Raw genomic sequence first — 18506 nt, 5'->3', positions numbered from 1 at the left:
AAGGGGAGGAAACGAACAGCAGCTCCACGGAGAAACCTCAGGCACAGAACTCACCAGTGCTGAGAAGGTCGTGTCCTGATCCACCTCGATCTCGCAGGCTCTTCGTGATGAGGGCTCCCGTGTTACTGCTCGTCCCTTTGCTGTGCCTGGCCAGAGCGGCTCCGCATGGTGAGTGCCCTGCTTCACGTGGGCAGTTTTGTTTACACCCGGCCCGGCTCCATTTCTTTCTAGTGGGGATCCTGGTGCTGGCTTGCTGAGTAACCAGAGTGGGGAGACGTGGAATCTGGTCCGCATCTCAGGCAGATCACAGAGCCTCTGTTTCCCTCTGCCAGCCTTTCTGTCTCCTTTAGTTAGACTAGCAACAGAGGGTCCTGTGGCACCTTTGAGACTAACAGAAGTACTGGGAGCATAAGCTTTCATGGGTAAGAACCTCACTTCTTCAGATGTTAGACTTTAGTTAGACTGTGAGCTCTCAGGCCCGGGGCAGCTGTGTCTGGGCACAACGGGGCTCAGGGTGGCAGATATAAGAACTATATTGCAAAGGAGGCATGCAGGATCTCCAGGGTAACCGCCTCTGCTTTAGGGGGAGCTCCCCCCAGTTCATAACAGCCACGCCACATGCTTCCAATTTACTGTCCACTTGTTTAGTTCCCAAGCTGCTGACTCGGGCGGAAAACTCCCAGTTACCAACCCGTCGCCTGCGTTTTTCTAGGACAGACTCATCCCGAAAGGGACAATAGCGCAGAAAACTAGGGAACAGCCAGTCCCGGCCACTCCTCCTGTGCCTGTAGAGATAATAGTCTGATTAGGGGGGGATACGGTGAGGTCACCTGTTTGAATCCAGCCCAGTAGGGGTTGAATGTCTGTTGCCATTTGGTGGGTCTCAGCCCAGTTCCTGGGGCAGTTTAAACCAACCCTTCGTTGGGAACCTCAGCAGAAATGCCAGCTCTGACCGGGCCCTAGAGGATGAACGTTCCCCCTGCTCCATGGAGACGGGGTCCCCCCAGGACAGAGGCCAGGCACATGTAGGACGGGAAGCTTGCCCGGCTGGGACACTTGCTTTGGGGTTAGTCACCAGCCTCTCGGTCCCCTTCCTAGAAATTCACGCGCAGAGCAAGGCAGAGGAATCTCGTGGTTGTTAGTCCAGGGCAGCCAACCCTGCTGGCCCACATGGGGGGCCGGTAGCCCTATGCAAGGCAGGAGCATGGGTGTCCTGATGATGCTGGTCCCGTTTCCAAGGAGATGTCATCTAGCAACACCAGAGAGACAGCGTTGTCTCCCACCAGAGCAGGATGTGGGGAGGGGGCAGCAGAGGCCTTCTCAGCCTGGGATGCCCCTTTAGCAAGTCTGTAGGCAGAGGTGGCAACAAAAGTGACAAGATTTAGGGGCCCCCAAAATGAGACACACACACTCCCAATGGGTCGGGTTTTGCACCCTCTGCACGGCTAGTCCCCCCTTTTTGGTGGCTCCAGTCAGACACCCAGAGCCAGGAGTTGCTACTGAAAACTTAAGCTCAGGAAAATTCTTCCCTGCATCCCTGTTAAAGCTTCACAAGAAAATAGGGTTGGTTATCAGCTCTCTGCTGATCCCAATGGCCCCTTCTGGAATCCAGGAATCCGTATTCGGAGCTGGGGCAGGTTTGGAACGTAATTAGTGTTAACATAACATAAGAACCAGGGCTACCCAATGAAATGATTAGGTAGCAGGTTTAAAACAAAGAAAAGAAAGTACTTCTTCACACAGTGCACAGTTAACCTGTGGAACTCCTTGCCAGGGGATGTTGTGAAGGCCAAAGCTATCATTGGATTAAAAGAAGAAGGAGAGAAGTTCATGGAGGATAGGTGCCACAATGGCTATTAGCCAAGATGTTTAACTTGGAGATTCAACCCTCTGTTCTAGGTGTCCCTATGCCTCTGACTGCCAGATGCTGAGAGTGAACAACATAGGATGGATCACTCGATGATTGCCTTGTTCTGTTCATTCCCTTTGAAGCACCTGGCATTGGCCACTGTCGCGAGGCAGGATACTGGGCTAGATGGACCATTGGTCTGACCCTGTCTGGCCGTTCTCATGTTCTAAGTCCTGTCCACACACAAACCCCCTAAACTTGAGTGTAATGGTGCTTTTAACTCCAGCTGGGTGGCCCATCAGGGGGAACAGGGTACAGTCTGAGTTAACATAGCTTTCCAGATGCTAACACGATCACTTGAATTTGGAGCATGGTCGGCTGGCTCCGGAGGAGGGGTCCAGGTCCCAGAGCGGGTGGGAGAGGCTAAGGTGGGTTGAGCTGGAGACCCGCTAAAAAGAGAACATGGGTGCGGCAGCAGGTGCCGGGCGTCTCAGAGGGGGGTGGCGCGTGGGGCAGTAACCCTCCTTCTCCCTGGCACCACGACAGCGCGCTGTTAGCAGACTAGTTGGATTGGAGCTGGCGCGGGTACACCCCCCCCCACCCCCGGCTGAGATCGGAAAGGGATGCGCTGCCAGCTTCCCCTCTCGGAGTAAGGAGCCGAAGGGTTCCTGGCCGCCACTGTTATGTTTGCTCGGGTTAGATAAGAGTTTAGTGGTTTTTCCAACCGGTCCTTTGGTGGCGTTTGACGAGATCTGCAGAGTCCTTGGCCCACGGCTAGGAAAAAGAGCCAGGATCACCCGATGTTCCCAGGCAAGTGCCCGAGGGGACGTTTAGAGGGGTAAAAGGGCTGTGCTGGTCAGCACTGGGTCACAAGCTTTCGTGCCAGCCAGCTTCCTGGCTGCTCTGGTTGTGACCCCGATTGGCCGTGCTCCTGTGCAAACACAGCTGTTTATTTAGGTGCTTTGGCTGGCTTGAAGATTGACAAAGGTATTTAAGTGCCTAAAGATGCAGATGGGAGCCTAGTAAGATTTGTGAAAGTACCCTGCTTTGGTGCCCTACTCCCTTTGATAGTCAAGGGGGGTTAGGCACATAACTCATTCAGGGGCTATTGTCAATGCCACTCCGTGCCTTTGGCCTCTAGTCCTGTTTTTGCCAGGCTGGTCTCTCTCTCTTGGATACTTATCTGGCCCCATCACTGAGCACGACACAGTCTTTAATGGATTTATCCTCATGCACCCCTGTGGGGTAGCACTGGGCTATTATCCCCATTGAACAGGTGGGGAAACTGAGGCACAGAGCAACTAAGTGACTTGCCCAGGGTCAGACAGGGAGTCTGTGGCAGAGCAGGGAATGGACCACTGGTTTTCTAAGTCCAAGACTAGAGCCCACCCTCCCTCTCCTGACTGAAGCCAGGGGGAGCTAGCAGTGCTCAGCACCTCGGACAGCCTTACGTGGCTGGCCCCCATGTCATTGAAATTGTGCCCTGAATGCCCCAGCCCAAGGCCTGGGTTCCCCCCTCTCATTCTGCAGTTTGCATTATCGCCTGCTAAATATCTCTGTGCTCCTTATCTCAGGCAGCAGCTCCACGACCTGCCCGTGCTTCCTGCTCCGGCCTCAGGAATTTCATAAATAAATTGCTCCTGGCTCGTCACAGTCTCCCGAAAAGTGCAAATAACCCCCAGTTGAATGAACTGAGCGCAGGGAAACCAAGGCAGCCCAGCAGCAGCCAAAGGCTCCAGCATTGCTGGCCTGCAGGGCTTGGCAAAGGCAAAGGAACCTGGCTAGCTCCCCCATGATTGGTGTCTCGAGGCCCCAATGTGTTAGGTGCTGTACATGTACCCAGGAAGAGACAGGACCTTATGAAACGTGCTGAATGATCCCTGGGTGGTTCTGCGTACAGCACCTGACATAATAATGAGGCCCTGGTCCGTGACTGGGGCGCTTAGGTGCTACTGCAATACAAATAAATAGCAATCAGGATCATTGTCCCCCATGTTACAGATGGGGAAACTGAGGCACAGAGTAGGGAAGTGACTCTCCCGGGGTCACGTAGCGAGTCAGTGACAGACCCAGGAGTCCTGACTCTGACTACAGTAACAGAAGACAGGTCATTGCTACTCATGGTTGAGTGCCCAGTCAATCCCAATACCAAAGTGCTAAACTATGGGTATAAAACAATCCCCTCTGGGGTCAGGAAGGCAGCCCGCTGCTCTGTGTATGCCACATGGCACAGCTAGACCTGTGCATTGTGGTCGCTGTTACTGGCCCCTGCCAGGGACATGATCCAGGGCTGGGTGCACCACGGGTCTGAACTGGCATGGTGGTTCCCATGTCACTATGGTCACGTTCTGCCCCAAGCCGACCAGGAACTAAGTCCAGAGCTTCCAGGTGTACTTTAGGCAGTCGTACCCTATACGTACCCATCTCTCTAGGGTCTTCTCATTGTGGCATCTGTTCACCTGCTCAGCAGAATCATTAGTTAGGAATCAGCAAGTGGGGTTTGATTCCCCTTCCCCCCCCGCCCCCCAAGAAAAGTTTCATAATCTGTGGTCGTGAGCGTTTCCCAAAGGGGCTGGGTTAGCTGCATGGGGATCTTGGCCAGAGGGGCGTCTCTGCATGTGTGTGCATAAGAAACAGAAACAATAGGATGAACTTCAGGTTGAGTAGCAGGTGACCTTTCCTAGCAGTGACGTCTCCGGTTGTGGGAGCCCCAGTGCTTGGGTTATTTTAGACTGGACAGGACTGAGCCCCAGAGATGATAATAGAGAATCAATCCTGCGCGTGTCACTACATTAACAACGTTACAGGAGCTGAGATCAGGGCCCCATTGTGCTGGGCGCTGCACAGACATATAGACAGTCCCTGCCCTATTGAGCTCACAGTCCAACTAGACAAAGGGTGGGAGAAAGCCAGGCTTATTCTGCCCATTTTACAGATGATAATATTAATCCTTAGCTCTTACATGACATTTCTCATCGGCAGATTTCAAAGTGCTTTACAAAGGAGGTCAGTGTCCTCACCCCATCTTACATGGGAGAAACTGAGGCACGGGGAGGGGAAGTGGCTTGCCCAGGGTCACCCAGTAGGTCAGTGGCAGAGCCAGGATAGATTGTAGGTCTCTTGAATCTTAGCCCAATGCACTATCCGCTATGCCACACTTCCTCCCTAATAAGGCGAAACTGAGACCTACAGCGATCACATGACTTGCTCAAGGCCACATGGGGAGTCGGTGGCAGAGCCAAGAATCCAGGTCTCCTGAGTCCCCATGCAGTGCTCTCACCACAAGGCTTTCCCCATCACTAACTGCTGTGAATACCCCCCACTCCCCCATGTCAATCTCTCCCCTCCACGCAGCACAGCTCGGCTCTTCGCAATCTCCCGTTCAGAAGGCCTCTAAAATGTTTATCTGCCATTGACCGTTGCCATATCTGCTTGTGTCAATAGGAGATTCCATCTCGTTAATTGCGGTTTGGCTTTGGGGCCCTAACGATGACACACCCCGAAGCTTTGTATTCAATAATGGTTTCTTACACAACAGGCCTTTTGGCATTTTTGCTTTTGGAAAAATCCTGGCAGGATCTTTTGCCTAGTTCAGTGGTTTTCTTGCATCTGGCATCTCAGGCTCTGGTCCTGTGCTCTTGGGCTTTGAGCGTTTTGTGTCAGGGTAGCCTGCAGGATTGGACCTAAGTTCTGAAAATTCCTGATTCCAAGGACCATCTAGTCTGACCTCCTGGCTGACACCCACCAGAGAATTCCATCCAGTTACCCCTGTATTGATCCCAGTAACTTGCATTTGACTAAAGCATCTGGCAGAAAGGCAAGTCTGGGTTTGGATCAATGTATCTATTTGCTGTATTGACGCGCTCTCGTTGCTGTCTGATCTCTGCACTACCTTGGATTTAAAAACACGCAGCTGTGTAGAGACCCCTCTCTGCCGGGGCCTGGTTCAGTCCCCAGCCACGGCCGACACGGAGATCATTGCACAAACCCTTCTGCCCTTGCTTAACTTTACTCACGTGCGGAATCTCACCGGATTCCTGGCACCCCTGAGCTCAGTGGGATGACAGGAGTCAGGGTGCATGCAGGATACTCCACCGTTAGGGAAGGGACATGGCCGTGGAGGAATCCATCCAAAGCCCCAGCCAGGTCTAGTGAGGTGCCAGCCTTCCATTTCTGTACCTGGCTTCTGTGAACCCCATTTTCTCAGGACGTGGCTGATCCTAGCCATGAACCCCTTGGGAGAGGGAAGATCTAGGTCTCGTGTTTCTGTGAGACAAAGGGGAGGGGTGGGAAGCCAACACCCCCGGTTTGCAATGGGCGGCGCGGTGCAAATGTTAGCACAGAGCCGGGAACTCCTGGGTTCTCATCCCCTGATTTGACATGGGATTGGCTGGCAGGGCCTGAGGGCCTGGCTCCCTTTCCCGCTGTGTACGGGGAAGGAAACTCACCGTGCCCAGCCCAGGCAGAAGGAGGGTTAGGCAATATTTGCTCAGGGATTGGAAGAGGATAATGGCTGTCTAAGTGCAGAGCATCATGCGATCCCCAGGGGCAGGGCGGGTGTAGTAAGGCAAAGCAGGTTGGACCAGTCTGTTTGCAGAGACGGGCATGCTTGGATCCGTTATCACACCTATAGTATCGATAGGCCCAGCTGAGATTAGGGCCCTCGGGGCGCTGCACAGACCCAGAGTGATACATTTACAATCCAAGTAGACACCTGGTGAGAGGCAGAACAGAGCCAGCGCACGACTTGCCTAAAATCGCCGTCCTGTCTCAACGCAGGGGGCTGGACTTGATGCCTTCGCAAGGTCCCTTCCAGCCTCGCGTTCCTACGGTTCGATGCCCACACGCAGCAGGTGCGTGGCAGGGCCGGGATCTAGAACCCAGCTCTCTAGGTTGTTAGACCGTTTCCCCATTGGGCAGCGCTGCCGGCAGCCTTTGGGCTCCTCACTAGCCAGAGATCTGCTCTGGGATCAATTGAGTGAAAAGCTGTGAGCGGTTGGGGAAGGCCTCTGGAGAGGAACAAAGGGGTTTTGCCTCCTGGGGTCAGAGCCCAGGTCCATCAGAGCCAGTTCCCTCTGTCGGAGGTTAGTAGGGGACTGGAAACTGCTGCACAGGAGGGAGGCTCTCGCGGATTTAGGGCCAGAGCCTGCTCCTTTTGCAGTCGATGGGAGTTTTGCTGCCCTGTGTAACACGGGAAGTCAGGCAGGGGGCCTGGAGGGTCCCTTCTGAGCATACGCTCTGCACAGTCCTGCCCTTCACTTCTCCTTCCCCCTCCTCCCGCTGCAGAAACCTGAGTCAAGCCGAGCTGTCCCCGCGAGCAGCCGTTCTCCCCACGCTTTGCCCTTCTGCCGACCTAATGCACGAGTTGCCCAGTGGCACAACCCAGGCAACTGGAGGCTGCAGATGCCGCTGTGCCCCAATCCTGACCCGCAGCCCCTGCTATCCCCGCCCTGGGCTCCCCACACACCGCTGTGCCCCAATCCCGACCCGCAGCCCCTGCTATCCCCGCCCTGGGCTCCCCACACATCGCTGTGCCCCAATCCCAACCCACAGCCTCTGCTATCCCCGCCCTGGGCTCCCCACACACCGCTGTGCCCCAATCCCGACCCGCAGCCCCCTGCTATCCCCGCCCTGGGCTCCCCACACACCGCTGTGCCCCAATCCCGACCCGCAGCCCCTGCTATCCCCGCCCTGGGCTCCCCACAAACGGCTGTGCCCCAATCCCAACCCGCAGCCCCTGCTATCCCCGCCCTGGGCTCCCCACACACCGCTGTGCCCCAATCCCGACCCACAGCCCCCTGCTATCCCCGCCCTGGGCTCCCCACACACGGCTCTGCCGCTGTGCCACAATCCCGACCCACAGCCCCCTGCTATCCCCGCCCTGGGCTTCCCACACACCGCTGTGCCCCAATCCTGACCCGCAGCCCCCTGCTATCCCTGCCCTGGGCTCCCCACACACCACTCTGCCGCCGTGCCCCAATCCCGACCCACAGCCCCTGCTATCCAGCCTGTGCCCGGGCGCTGCTCAGGGTGAGTGGGTGGTGTGTGGATTAACCTGTGACTAATGCAGACCTGGTTAAGGTTTCCCATCGCTGGGTTTATCTCCTCATCCTCTGTCTGACTATGCCGATTACCAGCTGCTTTTCCAGGAAAGGGGATTAGCAGCATTTAAGTGGGGATGGGCCCAGAGCTGGGGTGGGGGAGGGCTGGCGTAACACCATCACTCACTCTGAGGTCCCCCGGGTGCTGCCAGTGGGGCCAGTAGGGTGACCAGATAGCAAGTGTGAAAAATCGGGATACTTTTTGTTTCTGGGTAGTGGGGGATTATAGTTGTGTATATGAGATAAAGCCCCTAATATGGGGACGGTCCCGTTAATATGGGTACGTCTGGTCACCCTAGTTGCCAGTTCTGGCAGTTTGATCGCAAATGTCACAATCATTGGTGTTTCCCATAAAGCCCCAGTTCCCGGAGTCCTGGGATTATGGGAGAGTCTCCGCTTCTTTTTTTTTTTCTTTCTTTTTTTTTGAATAAGAAAGTTTCTAACCCTGGCGGTTGGGAGAAAGGCAGGAAGACACGCCCCAGCGGCTAACCTTTACAGCCAAAAGGGACAATCTGCTTGGCTGGCCCCTCCTGGCCTCGGTGTCCCAGGGCTGGCATCTCCCGAGAGCTGGAGATCTTCTCAAAGCCCGAGCTCCTGGAGTCAGGGGACTTCGGCGAGCGTTTCTGTATGGCCCAGGGCTTAGGGCACTAGCTAGAACATGGGAAACCCCGGGTCAGTTCCTTACTCTGCTACAGACCCTTGTGTGAGCTTAGCCTCCGTGCCTCGGTTTCCCCAGCTGTACAATGAGGGTAATAGCCCTGCCCTGGGTCGCGGGGCCATTGTGAGGATAAATACATTAAAGGCTGTGAAGCGCTCTGGGCCCTACTGAGGAAAAGGCTGTATAACAGCAAGGGATGACTTTTACTCAGCTCTTGGGGGGCACAGAGAAAAGCCGCAGAGCAGGACCCCCGAGGGCTCCGGCCCCAGGCTGCCAAGGAAGGGACCCCCCCGCCCCCCCGTTAGATCTTGTGATTTCTGAGCCAGACGCCTGATCTCCTGGCATGGCGGCGCTGGGTCCAGCCGCTCACCGCGTCCTTTGTTGTTCCTCTCCCAGATGGCCAAGAGGAGCTGCCCGATGCAACAGCCGAGGACCTGGTCCAGAGCGAAGTGATCCCGGAGCTGCACTTGGAGCAAAGTGAGTCGGATGGAGGGCGCGCTGGCTGGGCGGGTCCCAGTGGGTGACACCGGCCCGGGCGGAAGGAGCAAACACTGCAAAACTAGGGATGGGGTGGGGGGACCAGCACGAAGAGATAGTGGGCAGAGAGCATCCAGGCCATACCAAATGGTGCCCCCTCCCCGCGGATAACGGGGGCCCTGGCTCTGTCCAAAGGGGCTGGGATCTGGCCGTGTTACCCTGCTCCGTGGGCTCGCTCCCCTGCTTCATTAGGGGCAGTGGGTCCAGTTTGGGTCTAGTCCTGGCTCTGCCTGGCATCCCAGTGCGCCCGGGCCAGAGCCATACCAACCTCCCACCGCAGAGCGCACCCGAGCTCCCGGCCACCCGCCCTGATGTGCAGCCCCCTCTGGGGGGGAGCTCAGCCGCTGTCGGCCAGGGATTTAGGGAGGCTGAAGGATTTGGCCTAGAGCTCAGGGTGGCCCCAGGGGGTCAGGATGGAATTGGGGGGACGAGCACCCCCTGGAGGGTGGTCTCCCGTCCTAGTTTAGCTGAGGAGAGCAAAGTTGCAGCCTCGCGTTTGCTGAGCCGGGAATGGGACAGGCTGACGGGAGGCCGGGTGGGGCCTGGCTCTGATTGCAGGCTTGTGAACTCCCTCTCCCTCTGCCGTAGAGATCATCGCCCCCATCCTGGTCCGTGGGGCCCCTCGGGACGGGGTGACCGTGCTGCACACCAGAACCGGAGATGCCGGCGTCACCATCTGCGGCGACGGCCCCTCCTGCCGGGTCCAGCCCTGGGGTCACAAGCTGAACGACTTCCCGCCGGCCCGCCCCAGCGCCAGCAACATCGACAACATCTGCCTGGAGGGGAGGAAGAAGGTGTCGTACGGGCCCACGAGCCTGCCCCGGACGGGGTTCTCCCACCTCAGCCGCCAAGGCGCTGCCATCAACCTCCTGGAGGCCGGCCTGGAGCGGTGCTGCGGGCAGGCTGAGCGCCTGGGCTGCGCGGAGAGCGCGGTGAGTCCCTGCGCTAGGCTCTTGGCTCGAGCTGCACCCGGCTGAGTTCTGGGCGCTGTACGTCTGTACACCTGCCCTGGGAGAGACAGTCCCTGCCCCTCAGGCCAATGAGACAAAGGGCGGGAGGGGAAACTGAGGCACGGGGGTGGGCGTGACGTGGCCGGAGTCCGTGGCAGAACCAGCAACTAAATCTAAATCAAGGAGATATCCCATCTCCTAGAACTGTAAAGGGCCTTGAAAGGTCATCGAGTCCAGCCCCCTGCCTTCACTAGCAGGACCAGGTACTGATTTTGCCCCAGATCCTCAAGTGGCCCCCTCAAGGATTGAACTCACAACCCTGGGTTTAGCAGGCCAATGCTCAAAGCACTGAGCTATCCCTCCCCCCTGAGGGATAAACCCAGCTCTCCGAAGTCTCGGCCTGTGGCCCTAATCACGAGGTCGCACTGCCCCTCTCTCAAGGAAGGATGCTGTAAGGGATCACTGGGGTGGGGGAGAGGCTTCGGGATAGCTCAGGAAACAGTCCCAGCAATCCTGGGTGTGGGGGCTCTCCCCCACTGAGAGACTTAGAGCCATTCGCGGGGCTGGTGATAGGGCCTGGAGAGCCGGGCCTGGGTCCCCACGGCAGGCACAGCACGGGCACTGCGGGATTCTCTGGAGCGGGACCCCTCTCGCTATGCCAGGGGAGCGCTGTCTCCAGGGGCCATTCAGCCCTCGCCCTCTGGGCCGTGGCTGCCAGCCAGGGGCCAACTGTGTTGGCTGGGAGCCGGACAGAGACCTGGCAAATGCATCCCAGTAGCCGCCCGCCGCTGAGCTGTGGCTGCGCCCAGCTCGGGCGCAATGGAGGGTAAGCCAGCCCCCCGGAGGGCAAAGTGCTCCTTGCCCCGAGCCGGGACGGGTTCTGGGGTGGGTGGAGGGCTCTGGGTGGGGGGTCCTGCCGAGGGTGGGAGGGACTCTGGGGCACTGGAGGGGCTCTGGGCTCCCACCGGGACATCCCACTGACTGCCTCCCTCCCGCAGTGGAAGGAAGCCTTGGAGCAGTTCTGTGACGAGGAGTTCTCGGTGAAGACCAAGCACTACCACTGCTGCAAACAGCAGGGCACCGACCGGGAGCTGTGCTTCGCCAGCGAGGCCCTGAACCCCAGCTACGTCCTTAACGCTGCCAGCGCCGTGCCCCCCTGCCCGTCGACTGACCCCGCCAAGTGCACGCCCGGCCAGCCCGGCCTGCCCGGCGCCAGGCTCTGGCCCAACCTGCCCGAGATCTCCTTCCCACCCGGCGAGCCCACCGCCAGCAACATCAAGAACATCTGCAGGTTGCGCAAGTTCCGGCCCGTCTACCTGCCCAGCGCCATCCCCGCCACAGGCTTCGGCTGGTTCCAGCGCCAGGCCCGCGCCCTCACCCGCCTGGAGAACGACTTCAAGAAGTGCTGCAAGAATGAGAACGTCAACTGTGCTCACGCCACGGTGAGAAGGGGGCTCGGCACGGGGCTGGGGGGACGACCCCGAGGGAGGGGGAACCAATCCCAAGGGGCCATTGGCGAGGGGGGGAGGCGTTTCCCCCAGCCCAGCCTCCCTGGTGCTGTTGGTCTGTGTTCAGTCCCGGGGCGGGGGGCGATGGGGTTTGTTACATTATGTTCTCTCCCCTCCCCTCCCCCCCGGGCGCCATTTTCATATAAAGCCCAGAGGGGGCTCTGCCTGACCCATTTCTGTGCTAGCAGCACAGGAATGACTGGGGGGCCGGGCTGGCTGTGGCCCCTCCCCGGCTGTCTCTTTGTGCTGGGTACAGATGGGTGCTAAACAAATGGGATCCCGGGGGCTTTCCAGGCACCGGGAATATTCAAGGGCTTTCGGTCACACCAGGAGGGCCCCAGCTTGAATTCAGGCCCAGCCAGGGAGACACGCCGCACCCCCAAAGAGTTCAGCCGATGGCTAGACAAAGGCCGGGTTATTATCCGAGCCCCCGCTGGGGAAGTGACTTGCCCAGGCTGACCCACGAGGGCAGCGGCAGAGCTGGGAACAGGACCCAGGCGTCCTGTGGCCCACGCGGCAGCCTTAGCCGCCCGTCCAGCCTCTGGCAGGAGCAGAATTGTGGCCCCGTTCCCCCTGTACATGGCTTCTCTTGCTCTCTCCAGTGGGAGAAGGCCCTGGCTCAGTTCTGCAAGCAGGAGCTGTCGGTGAAGACCAAACCCCACCAGTGCTGCAAGGAGGCGGAAGGCAAGGCCAGGTTCAGCTGTTTGTCCAGCCAGGCCCCAAACCCGGCCTACGACAAGGAGATCCAGGCTGTCACCCTGGGAGTGGTGACCCCGGCGCTCCTGGACATGCTGTGCGGGGAAATCAAGCTCTTCACCAAACAGTGAGTCTGACCCGCTCGGCCAGGGACCCGCAGACATTGACCGGGCCTCCGGGGGAATTAGCTTCCCCCGCTGGAAAAGGGGGACGTTGAAACACAAGGGACTTGCCCAGGCTCACAAACGGAGCCAGCAACAGAGCAGGGAACCCAGGAGTTGTCCTGAACTCCTAATCCCCATACTCCCCTCCCAGAGCTGGGAATAGAACCCAGGAGTCCTGACTCCCAGCCCCACCCCCGCTCTACCCACTAGACCCCATTCCCTTCCAGAGCCAGGAACAGAACCCAGGAGTCCTGACTTCCAGCCCCCTGCTCTACCCACTAGACCCCATTCCCTCCTAGCACTGGGAATAGAGCCCAGGAGTCCTGGCTCCCAGCCCCACCCCCGCTCTACCCACTAGACTCCATTCCCTTCCAGAGCCAGGAACAGAACCCAGGAGTCCTGACTCCCAGCCCCCTGCTCTACCCACTAGACCTGTCAGGTAGGCTCGCCGTGACTGTTGCCACGTGTAATGCCGAGAACCGCAGGGCAGTGCCCTATAGAAAGATAAAGGGGCCTGGGAAGGAATTAATCCAGCAGGTGGTGGGAAAACAGGTTTAATTTCTGGGTTAGCAGTTGGATTAGCGAGGCTGCAGCGCCACCTTCTGGCCATGAGGAGAGGTGCAACCCTCCCCCCTCACCATTGGGGTTTTTCCAGCCATGGTTTGCTCTAATTACAGGCAGCTCGTTTTCAATCCAACTTCGCTCCAGGCGAGCAGGCCAGGCATGAATGATTTAGCCAGAGTAGAATCCCATCCAGCACCTCTCACCCTACGCTCCCCACTTCGTGCTCCATGCTCCGGGGCGAGCCTCCCAGTGGGATTTTCCTAGTGCGAGGGGAATTGCTGGCAGTGGGTTTTGCCTGGAGTGATGGCTGCAGGGACAGAGCCCAGGGTCTCTCCTGGCCCTGTCTGGAGGAACCTGATTATCGCTGGTGCAGGGTCTTTGCCCCGTGTCCAAGGAACAGGCCAGACCTCCAGCTGATATAGGGCAGCGCAGCCCCATTGACTCCACCTACTCTGCTCTCTCAACTGAACATCCCGATGAGGAAACAGGCCAGGAAGATCCCACTTGCTGTCCAAGCCCAGGTGGCTCTATGGAACAGCAGTGGAGAACCTATTCTGGTCTCTGCCACAACTCTCCCTCTGCGACCTTAGGCAAATCACTTAAACTTTTCAGGCCAAATCTTCAGGGCTAAACTTGAAGCTTGTGGTGCGTCACTGAACTCTCCCCAGGCGCTGTACAGGCTGGGTAGGCTGGGTTCACACACCTGCCGCCGAAATGCAGCCACCTCTGGGGAGGAATGCGGCCGCTGTTTAACAGCGCACAGCAACATAATGCTGCGGTTTACAACAGGAGGTGCATAAGAATGAAGCATCCGATTGACTCCACCTGGAGAATTTAGAGGGGAGGCAGGACATAATTCAGTGAGGTCGTATTTAAATGCGGTGCTGGGGGCAGCATCCCAACTGGATTCTCCGTGACTGCGAAAGAACAGGGTCTTCGTTTCATGTCTCCACCAAAAGGGGGCACCTCTGGCAGCGCAGCGCCCTCTAGAGCATGATACTGGGTATATTCCAGTACTAGCCAAACAGGCTGCTGATTAGTCCAAGCCCTGAGCTCCACTCTCTTCTTGTTACTAGGAAACCAATCCCAGACTTGATCCAGAGCATGACGGAGCCTTGCTGCAGCCTTCAGGGTGAGGAGAGGACTCAGTGTGCAGAGAAAGAGGTGAGTGCAAGGGAGGGGGGGCTGTGGTTATCAAATAGACCCTGCTGTAGGCACGCAACGTGGCGGTGGAAAGGCTGGGGAGCCGTGGATCCCAGGCCTTCTGGCATTGCTGCCCTGGGCGGAGAGAGGCAGGGTGGTGCAATGGTCAGTGTGGCCTCTGGGACTCCCAAGACCTGGGTTCAGTTCCTGCATTGCCAGAATCCAGCGTGACCTTGGGCATGTCACATCACTCTCTGTTTCGCGGGGCCTCAGTGCGGGTCGCGGTGAGGCCCTGCCTCCTGGCGGGCCTGGCAGGGTGAATACCAAGAGGTGCTCCGATCCTGGGAGCCAGGCAAGGCACTCAGCGAGAAGCAGTGTTAGTAATGGGAGAAGTGTCTACACACAAGTCCGCTCCGCCCAGGTCAAGGACGGCTTAGACCAGCTGACGGCTGCTGTCCCCCGGGAGCTCACATCGGCCGTGGGGTGTGAAAAACCCACCCCAACGAGAGCCGGAGCTGTGCCGACCTCAACCTGGTGCAGACGGTGCCGGGTCGACCACCTCTCGGTGCCTGGATTTGCCACTGTAGCGGTCTAGGTGTAGACAGACCCCGAGGCTTTGTGTAGTTTGTGCTCTGGGGGGGAACGCTCCTGTCTCAGTGGCTCATTACCCTCAGGGCTGCTGGACAAATTCACACTTCTGTCATTTCTGCTAAACCAAGCCATGCTGCTCCTACGCTGGAGTGAGGGCAGCCGGGTCCGGACCGGCACTGGTTTGATTCAGGTTGGCTTAGAAAGCACCTTACCCTCCCCCCCGCGAGAGATCTGGCACCCCAGGGGCAGTGTATGAATCGCCGCAGGCAGACCTGGATATCTGGGTGACCTCATGTAACCCGGCGGCCTGTACCTCCTGCCAGTGCCCCCTAGATCTAAGTGTTAAGGTCCTAGCAGGGTGGCACCACTTACCCTTGGACTCGCATGGGCTTGGCAGGAGCCCCCTTCTCTCCCGATCATAACATCTGGCTGGGAAACCCAGGCCTCCCCCGTTCTGCACGGCGCTCGGGCCCCCGACTTTCTGGGATCGGAGCTTTGGTTTCCTCTGGAGCAGGGGTGTGAAAATGGGCTCTGGTTGGCTGGGGAAAGGGGGAGGCTGGAGGTGAGCTGGGGGGTTTTCTGTGCAAAGATGAGCGACCGCTTGCGTTATTTTGGAACGGGGGGGAGGGGAGGGGTGTCATGTGCTGCGAGTGCTCCCCTGGGGTGAGGGTGCAGGGAGATGGTGTTTCAGAGCTCAGGACATGCCCATAACTGGAGAGGTGGGGAGAGTTTATCCCCATAGTACAGAGGCAGGCAACTGAGGCACAGAGAAGGGAAATGGCTTGTTCAAGGTCATGCAGGAGACACTGGTGCCGCTGGAGGTAGAACCCAGGAGTCCTGACCCCTAGTGCCCTTGGGTGACTGACTCGCTGCGTGTCCCAGGCCTCGGCTCTAACCGCCTCTGCTCGCTGCTCTCCCCAGAAAGCCCGATCCATCGCCGCCCTGTGCACCACCCAGAAGGACTCCTGGAAGGACAAGGATCAGTGCTGCTCCCAGGAGGAGGAGGAGGACAGAACCTACTGCTTCAATGCCAACTACCTGGACAGCATCTTCCTGGCCAGCACGGGCCTGGGGCAGGTCCCCAGCGAGCCGAGTTCGGCGCCGTAAAAGGACAGAAAGAACCAGAACTGTCTCCCTCGCGCGTTCGTGTATCACCGAGCCCCCTTCTCCCCCGCGCTCCCCCCAGTGGTTTCCAATCCAGAGCTAGGTGGCAGCAGGCCGTTGCTGACCTGGCCTTCGCTCTCTAAGAACGTGAGCACTGAAGAGATGCTTGAGGGATTCCGCCAGCGCTTGGCTCCCTTCTGGATTGCGTTTTAACGCCGATCCCCCGGGCCCTGGCTCCAGCTGCGTTTCTCTGATCTCGAGGCAGCCAGCCCGAAGCTTCCTCGTCCGGGCTCCAATCCCCACCCCCTGGGGTGGCAGCAACGGATGAGCCCAGGTTCTTGTGCCCCATCCCCCCAGCCCTGTATCCTGCCCGACCCCCCACCCGCAAACCTCCCCCCCACATTGCAACCTGTGGCCCTCTCTTCTGCAACACATACGCAAAAGGCACTTAACGTGGGTTGATTCCTTCACGGGAGAGCGAGGAGGCTTTGAGATGGGAGCTGAGTGGGTGGGTTTGGCCGCACCTAACAGCCAGCGCCCCCTACTGGCTGGCTTGGCGCTTTCGGGTGGCGGGATACAGAGAAGCAGGCTCCAGCCCTGGCTGGAATCTGCGCTCTGGGGTCCTTCTGGGAGCTGATTCCAAGCAGGGTGTCCAAGGGGAGCCGCAGTTTAGGTGGATTCAGCCTGAACCAGCCGGTTGGTCTCCTGGGAGGGCCTGGGCTTGGGGTTTTGTACAGACTGACATGGGTGAGAAGCAGGGAGTTGGGGAGAGTCGGAGGGGACTAAACTCCCGCGCTGCTTCTCCCGTGAGCCGTCGGGCAGCTGGCCCTGTGGCCTCTACCCTGGGGGCAGCGTAGCTGGGAGAGTCCTTTTGCCCTTGATCCAATTTGCCAGCCCTGGGGGGAACCCATCACCCCCCGCTCTGTGGAGTGGGGGTCCCCGTTCACATTCTCCGCTAGCGCCCGAGCTGGCTTTGGGGTGCACAGGGCAGCGGGATCCTGATCTCCCGGCGGCTCTGTTGTGTCCCCCGCACTTGTAACCTGTGTTTGTACCTTAGCCCGGAGACTATCAACTCTTCTCTGCCAGAGGCTCTAGGGAGATTCCTAATAAACCTTTTTGATGAATAACCTGGACTCTCTCGGGATTCCTGCTCTTTTCTAGCACCTGTCGTGTACCTGATGGCAGGGGCAGGGCTCACCCCTGGGCCGGCCTTTGCTGGCTGCTCCATGACATTTTCCTGGGTAGTTTTGCACAATGGTGCAGGGGCTTTATTGGTGAATTGGCTACACACGAGACCCCCCTCTCTGCTGTGGGCCTGCCACCAGCCACGTGGGTGATGCACGGGGCTCGGAGTGGGCCGGTCCCACGTTCTGATCCTCGGGGCTCGGCTTCTAAAGGAACGTGATGCCATGTTTGGCTCTTTGCAAACGTCGAGCCCCCCAAGCGCCCCCTTTCTCCACTCTGTTACCAAGGTGGGGTCCTGTGTGTGTCCCACTCAGTTTGAGGGATTGATCCTGTTTCTCTGCATCATCGCAGCGGTGGGTGTCATGGTCCCTGACTTCGATGTGGTCTTCCTTAGCGGGAGCACCAGGATTCCTGCTGCCAGGATACAGCTGATGCGGGTGGCCGGAGCTGGGGCTGGGCAGGGTGTAACTACGGGCAGGGATAGAGAGATCATGTTTGGATTAGGGTGGCGCCAGTTGAGAGCAGGGCCCAGGTCTGCCCGGACTCCGAGACAGTCTAAACAGACCGAGGGTTGGAGGGAAGAGAGAGCGGGGACGGGACTTGCCCAGGTCACCCAGTGGGTCAGCTGAGCTGCACTTAGAGCCCCTGGGTCCCAGTCCAGTGCTCCACCCACTGGACAGCACTGCCTCCAGCACCGAGCGGGAGGGGCGGAACGCCCTGGTGCAGGGAATTGTGGGGTAGCGTTGGCAGCGGGGTGCAAAGGGGGTGGGGGAGAGGGGCGATTCTGCATGTACTTTGCCCCGGCTCCCCGGCGCGTGGGGCCGATATGCGCCCGTGCACGCGCTGAAGGGCTGGTGTGTGACTGGTTGGGGGAGCTGGGTGACGTGCAGCCAGGCTGCCCTGCAGACGGACCCCGGGGCAGCTGGGCAGAAGAGAACTCCTGAGGGGGAGGAGAGCCCGATCTGCTTTAGCACCAGGTGGCGCCGGCCCCAGCTGGCAAGAGGCACATGCCAGGCTCAGCACTTGCCCTGTTCCCGGCTCCGCATTGCAGCGCTCGCCCGGCCAGCTGCCCGGCTCCACCTCGAGTCCTGCGAGACACCAGCTGCTCAGCCGAGGCCGCCGTGAGCAGATTGCGGAGAGACGCCCGGGTCCAGCTGGGCCGGGAGCAAGCTCTGCCCTTCCATCCCCCCCCCCACCCCCGCTCTGGCCTGGATTCTCTCCCACGCATCTGCCCTGGGCCGGGGGCACCCGGGTCCCCCGCCTGGCTTGACATTCACACCTCTGTCCTGCTCCCCAGGGCTGTGGAAGATAAGACACCCGGGATATGGGGGTGGGAATGGGCAGGGTGGGGGTGTTAATGTTGTTTTTTCTAAATACGGTGTCGAAATTGACACATTCCCACAGGAAATTTCAGTTTCGCCAAAATGCTGTTTTCCGTGAGCCGAAAGTCCCGTCG

General features: G+C 58.8%; 1 protein-coding gene across 1 annotated transcript; it reads left to right on the top strand.

Annotated features, from left to right (window-relative positions):
* ECM1 (extracellular matrix protein 1) lies at positions 1-16996 on the top strand. Its single transcript, XM_034756653.1, has 7 exons — positions 1-168; positions 9005-9085; positions 9734-10077; positions 11094-11537; positions 12206-12426; positions 14104-14191; positions 15683-16996. The coding sequence occupies exons 1-7, from the start codon at positions 108-110 to the stop codon at positions 15866-15868; spliced, it is 1425 nt and encodes a 474-aa protein (XP_034612544.1). The 5' UTR covers positions 1-107; the 3' UTR covers positions 15869-16996.
* Positions 16997-18506: the final 1510 nt, after the last annotated feature.

The sequence above is a fragment of the Trachemys scripta genome, chromosome 24 (assembly GCF_013100865.1).
Source record: "Trachemys scripta elegans isolate TJP31775 chromosome 24, CAS_Tse_1.0, whole genome shotgun sequence".
Lineage (NCBI taxonomy): Eukaryota > Metazoa > Chordata > Testudines > Emydidae > Trachemys > Trachemys scripta.
Note: the sequence above shows the minus strand (reverse complement) of the source record. Positions and strands in the feature narration are given on the sequence as shown.

Coding starts and splice junctions, on each gene's coding strand:
- ECM1 (XM_034756653.1), top strand. CDS start 108: ATGAGGGCTCCCGTGTTACTGCTCGTCCCTTTGCTGTGCCTGGCCAGA. Junction 169..9,004: donor GGCCAGAGCGGCTCCGCATG/GTGAGTGCCCTG, acceptor TTCCTCTCCCAG/ATGGCCAAGAGGAGCTGCCC. Junction 14,192..15,682: donor CTCAGTGTGCAGAGAAAGAG/GTGAGTGCAAGG, acceptor TGCTCTCCCCAG/AAAGCCCGATCCATCGCCGC.